This window comes from Pinus tabuliformis, chromosome 7, assembly GCF_031772625.1.
Source record: "Pinus tabuliformis cultivar Carrire ecotype Pingquan chromosome 7, CPIR1, whole genome shotgun sequence".
NCBI lineage: Eukaryota > Viridiplantae > Streptophyta > Pinopsida > Pinales > Pinaceae > Pinus > Pinus tabuliformis.
Window position 1 is genome coordinate 811,766,871 of NC_142293.1, and position 5,692 is coordinate 811,772,562.

Here is a 5,692-nt window from a genome sequence, read left to right on the forward strand (position 1 = left end):
AATAATAATAATAAATATTAAATAAATTAGTATTTTGGCCTCTGTTTTTTTCCCTTAGCTATTAGAAGGTCGTGACTCCCTATTTAACTTTTTGTTGTGATCTGATTTTTCATCTTGTTTTTGATGATGAACACATTGGTTGGTTCAAAACACGTGGACCTAAATCTACCAATATTATTTCTTCTGAAATTATTTTCAAATCAATTTCTAATTTCTTAAAACTTATTATGAAATTTTTTCTTTTATTTATATTTCATTTTTTTTTTTTTTAACTTCTCCCTCTTAAAAATTCAATTAATTGAAAATTTTCCCATATCATCTCATATTATTTATTTCCAATTTCTTAAATATGATCTTGGTCAATTATTTTATTATTAAACTTTTTAAATTAATTCTTTTATTTTCATTTTGAACTTGTTTAAAGTCAATAAAATATATGTTTCTTTTATTAATCACTTCAATATATTTAACAATTAATTTATTAATTTATTTTAATTACTTAAATAATAATTTTGACTTTGACTTTCTTTGTTATTTTCATTATTTTCACTAAACTTTGACCTATTGGTTACTTAGCTTCTTTCTCATATAAAATAAGTTTTTGAGACAAGGTTTCGGTGATAATCATATCAAAATTCATTTGCCTGTGTGTTTAGAACCATCAAGGCTTGTTCATCATGAGGACAACATGAAGAATAAGATCAAGGTAGCAAGTTAAATAGAGAGACCAATCCATTCAAACCACTAGAAAACCAGCTACTTGACCAAGAGATAAGACTACATTTCACTGAGCTTCAACTACAATTGACAATACCAAGAATTAGGGACAAATTATTATTAATTAATTAGTTAATTAGTTAATTGGATTTATTTAAATATCTAACTAACTAAATATATATGTTTATAAAATTATTTTAATTATATTTATAGTAAAACTAATAAAAACTTATATATATATATATATATATATATATATATATATATATATATATATATATATATATATATATATATATATATATATATATATATATATATATATATATATATATACATATATAGCATTATTCCCCCTGAACCTGGTCACACCTCAACCAGGGGTCGCAAATCCAATTTGAATAAAGCCATTAGGCGTGCTGGGGCTGAAGTTGCTTCGGGACGTCAATCCACCATTGTCGGGGCCCTTAGAGCTACAAACCCCCCTCGGAGGGTTCCCCCATGAAGTGTCTCTCATTCAACTGCAGGGGTCTAGCTAGCACCCCGAAAAAGCTAGCCCTAAAACGACTTTTTCAGGTCGAAAATCCTGACATCATCCTCCTGCAAGAAACCCTGGGTTCTGCAGAAGCCATATCTCTTGCCTTGAAATCGATTGCGCCAAAGTGGCAATACATAGGGTCGGATGCTATGGGCCGTTCGGGTGGTTTGGCCATTGGACTTAACCCTCTCTCCATCAGATTGGACTCCTCATGGGGCGGACCAGGATATTTGGGTGCTGACATTTTTTCAAAAGACCTTGGGATGCCACTGCGCATCATCAATATTTATGGTCCTTGTCAGCAGAGGGAAGGATTCTGGCGCACCCTCCTTGATCGTTCTTTGCTGCAAGAGGAAAACCTGATCATTGGAGGCGACCTAAACTTCTCCTTGGGATATGGTGAATCATGGGGCTCATCTGCTCAATCAGATCCCATATCAGACTTCATGAGGAATCTGCTTGAACAGCACGATCTCATCGACATCCCTATGCAACACCCTCTTCCCACTTGGAGGAACCGAAGGATCGGATCAGCAGCCTTGGCCCGTCGGCTCGATCGTTATCTGATCAAGGGACCGTTGCTCCGCAATCTCCATCACTATAAACAGTGGGTAGTTTCGGGGGGAATCTCGGATCACTCTCCCATCATGATGGAAATTCTGGGCCCTCTCCCTAAACCAAAAGCTCCTTTTAAATTCAACCATCATTGGTTACAGGACCCTGGTTTCTCTAAGCTGGTCACTGACTTCTGGGCAGCTCACCCTATTGACAGAGAACCCTCTTTGGCTAGGGGATTTGTAAAAAATTTGACGGAACTCGAGCATATTGTGATTGAATGGGCCAAGAGGAAAAAGGCAAGGGAAGATGAACTGCTCACCTCGATAGAAGCAGACATACACGCTCTGTTGGATGAACAAAACCTGGGCTTTATCTCTGTGGAAAGCAAGCATAGGCTGGTTGATCTAGAAGAGCAGAAGTCCAACATTCTCAGACTCAGAGAAGAATCGATCAGGCTGAGGAGTAGAGCTACTTGGCTCAAGGCTGGGGATGAAAACTCCAGATTCTTCCATAATTTTGCAAATGGGAGGAGGGTTGCAAATACCAGCTGGAACCTCCCCTATCCGGATGGGGGTCTGGCAGACTCTTTCAACAAGCTCTCTAGCCTGGGTACCTCCTATTTCAAAGGCATCTTCAAATGCCCTGAGGGCTCCAACCTGGCTGAAATCTTCCGTGTTGCTTCCCATTTCCCGAGGTTCGTTAACAATGAAGACTTGGAGGATCTTAATGCACCTGTCTCCATGAATGAATTGGAGAATACCATTAAATGGTTTCAGAAGGAAAAGAGCCCGGGTCCTGATGGATGGACCATTGAATTCTACCTGGCCTTTTTTGACATCTTGGGTGAGGACATTTTAAGGGTGGTAGAGGAGAGCAGAACCTCAGGTCAGATCTATCATGCTATAAATTCTACCTTCATTGCACTTATTCCCAAGTCCGACTCTCCATCATCCTTTGCTGACTTTCGTCCCATTTCGCTATGCAATGTACTCTACAAGATCATATCCAAGATCATAGCCAATAGGATCAGACCCATCCTTTCCAATCACATTGCTCCTCAGCAATTTGCTTTCTTGGAAAACAGGCAGATTCATGAAGCCATTGGCTCTGCCCAGGAAGCCATTCACTCTATCTGGACCAAGCACCTCAAGAGTATTCTTCTCAAAATCGATCTCTCAAAGGCTTTCGATAGAGTCAGCTGGCTTTACATCAAAATGATTCTCATTCACCTGGGCTTTCCACACCAGCTTATCACTTGGATTATGGCATGCATTACCACTCCTACTTATAGTATTCTGATAAATGGTGCTGCATCCCATTTCTTCCACTCTGAAAGGGGACTTCGTCAGGGATGTCCCCTTTCCCCCCTCTTGTTCCTATTGGTCACAGAAGCGCTCAGTCGTCTCATCATTGATGCAAAGAGGGAAGGAACTATCCGGGGCCTAAAGATCTCAGAAGCCTGCTTCCTAACTCACCTTCTATTCGTGGACGATGTCCTTATACTTCTCGATGGAAGTATTCGGGATACCTCATCTTTCAACAGAATCCTTAACCTTTTTTCACATGCCACGGGCATGGTGGTCAACCATGAGAAGTCTTCCATCACTATGGTTGGTACATCTGTAGCTGAATCTCAATCGGCTATGCAGGCTTTTCCATTTATCACACAACCTCTGGATCGAGGTCTTAAATACCTTGGATATTGGCTAAAGCCTACAAACCAAAAAATTGCCGACTGGGTATGGCTTGTCACCAAGATTGAAAAGAAAATAACATGTTGGTACTTCAGATATCTATCCAGAGCAGGCAGATTAACTCTGATCAAATCAGTGCTGGAAGCATCTCCCGTATTTTGGATGGCTTTAGCATGGATTCCCCGAAACATTCTCTCAAAGATTCAGAGACTCTGCAACAGATATTTGTGGGCTGGAAAGGAAGAGAAGCGCACCTTTGCTTGGATCTCCTGGAATAAGATTGCCCTCCCCAAGAAGTGGGGGGCTGGGGACTAAAGGACCTGGCATCCTTTGCAAAAGCCCTCGCTGCTAAAATGGGTTGGGCATTGCTGACTTCCCACAGTTTATGGACAGAGATTGTATACCATAAGTACATCTGGCCTCTAGACATCATCGATTGGGCCAGACTCCCAAGCTGGAACAGAACGGGCATCTCTTCCATTTGGAAAGCCCTCCTACACTCCCTCCCCCTCCTCAGGAGCAACATCATATGGCGTATAAAAAGTGGGAACAGAGCACGCATCGGAATGGATCCATGGAGTGGATGTGGAGGAAGACACAGACTTCACACAGACCTGATTGCCCTCCTAAACTCCCGTGGCATTAGAGTGCTTGCGCAGATCGCTGACCATGAAGGCTCGGACATATTGCATCAGGCTTGGAAATCTGGCACACAGTTGGACATCCCGATCAGATGGCACGAACCATGGAAAGCATACTATGATGCCCTCTCAGAATCCCATATCAGAATTGTGGAAGGACCGGATGAACTCATCTGGCAGATTGCTGATAGTGGGGTTTACTCTCCTCGTGAGGGATACAAAGTCATTATTTCTCACAGAAAGCCGGAGGTGCTTGATAGATGGTGGCACCAGATTTGGAAGCTTAGTGCATCGCCCAGGTCTAAGTTATTTACTTGGTGTGTCCTTCGAAACCGCATTCCCACTGACGAACACCTCAAGCGCAGGGCGGTATCCGGTCCTTCGCGTTGTGTGCTGTGCAAAGCAGACACAGAGACCACCGAACACCTATTCTTAAGATGCCCCATTGTAAAACAATTATGGCATCATATCAAACATCACATTCAGTTCTCGGGTGATTGGTCTGGTACAGACCTTATCAACGCGTGGATGGATTGGGGGAACAGACACAGTGGTTCGAAATCTGTAAACCTTCCGATCATAGTAATTTGGTCTATATGGAAGACTAGGAACAGAATGATATTCGATGGATGGGAGCCTAGATGGACTCTCGTTGAAGCTGGTATCATTACAGCATATAACGAACTACCGAATCCCCCTCCTCCAAAACAGCGTCGGTCGTCCCCTCCTCCCAATATAGACATGAGCTCACCATGGGCTTACTTCGATGGGGCTGCAAACGAACATGGCTGTGGAGGGGGCATCATTATACACAAATCCTTGAGGCACTTCTATCACATCAAAGTAGGACTGGGGGCTGGCACAAACAATTACTCTGAGCTCATATCTCTCCGCCATTTACTTCATTTCGCACTCAGCCATCATTGCACCAGCATCAACATCTACGGAGATTCTCAGATTGTAGTAAATTGGGTCAATAGAGTTACCACATGTCACTCACACACTCTCAACATACTGCTTGATGAAGTCTTTATACTAAAGGATGCTTTTAACTCATTTCACATATCTCATATATACAGAGAACATAACCAGACTGCTGACAAGCTTTCCAAGGAGGCCGCGGTGATGGAAAATGGCTTATGGGAAATCACTGAATATTTGGATCAGCAGGAGCAGAAATACTTCCACCGGCCTTATATAGACCCGTCATATCCTACTGCGGGTCTACAGGCGACATAACAATCAGTCTTTTTTGTTTTTTGACTGCACAATATGATATATATGTAAATAGATCGAGGTTTGCCTAAAATGGCACCTTTTTTGCACAATTTTTGTAAATGTAACAGACAGATATACAGCACTGATCTGCAATATCTTGAAAATGTACTGAACAGTTTTGGCATATGCGACAAAGCATCTACATATGTAATCTTTCATATTTATAATGAAATATTACGGATTTTTCCAGTGGAAAAAAAAAATATATATATATATATATATATATATATAATTAATAAAAATATGTAACTATCTAAGTACATATA

The 5,692-nt window shown here is 41.1% G+C and overlaps 2 protein-coding genes across 2 annotated transcripts; both read left to right on the forward strand.

Annotated features, from left to right (window-relative positions):
* Positions 1-1,218: 1,218 nt before the first annotated feature.
* LOC149250057 (uncharacterized) lies at positions 1,219-3,822 on the forward strand. Its single transcript, XM_089453543.1, has 2 exons — positions 1,219-2,605; positions 3,203-3,822. The coding sequence occupies exons 1-2, from the start codon at positions 1,219-1,221 to the stop codon at positions 3,820-3,822; spliced, it is 2,007 nt and encodes a 668-aa protein (XP_089309669.1).
* Positions 3,823-3,860: 38 nt separating this feature from the next.
* On the forward strand, positions 3,861-5,387 carry LOC149250058 (uncharacterized). Its single transcript, XM_089453544.1, has one exon. The coding sequence runs from the start codon at positions 3,861-3,863 to the stop codon at positions 5,385-5,387; it is 1,527 nt and encodes a 508-aa protein (XP_089309670.1).
* Positions 5,388-5,692: the final 305 nt, after the last annotated feature.

Bases quoted from the DNA above. Each gene is read 5' to 3' on its own strand.
- LOC149250057 (XM_089453543.1), top strand. From the start codon at position 1,219: ATGAAGTGTCTCTCATTCAACTGCAGGGGTCTAGCTAGCACCCCGAAA. The intron at 2,606-3,202 runs GTCCTGATGGAT...TATTGGTCACAG, and splicing joins TCAGAAGGAAAAGAGCCCGG to AAGCGCTCAGTCGTCTCATC.
- LOC149250058 (XM_089453544.1), top strand. From the start codon at position 3,861: ATGGGTTGGGCATTGCTGACTTCCCACAGTTTATGGACAGAGATTGTA.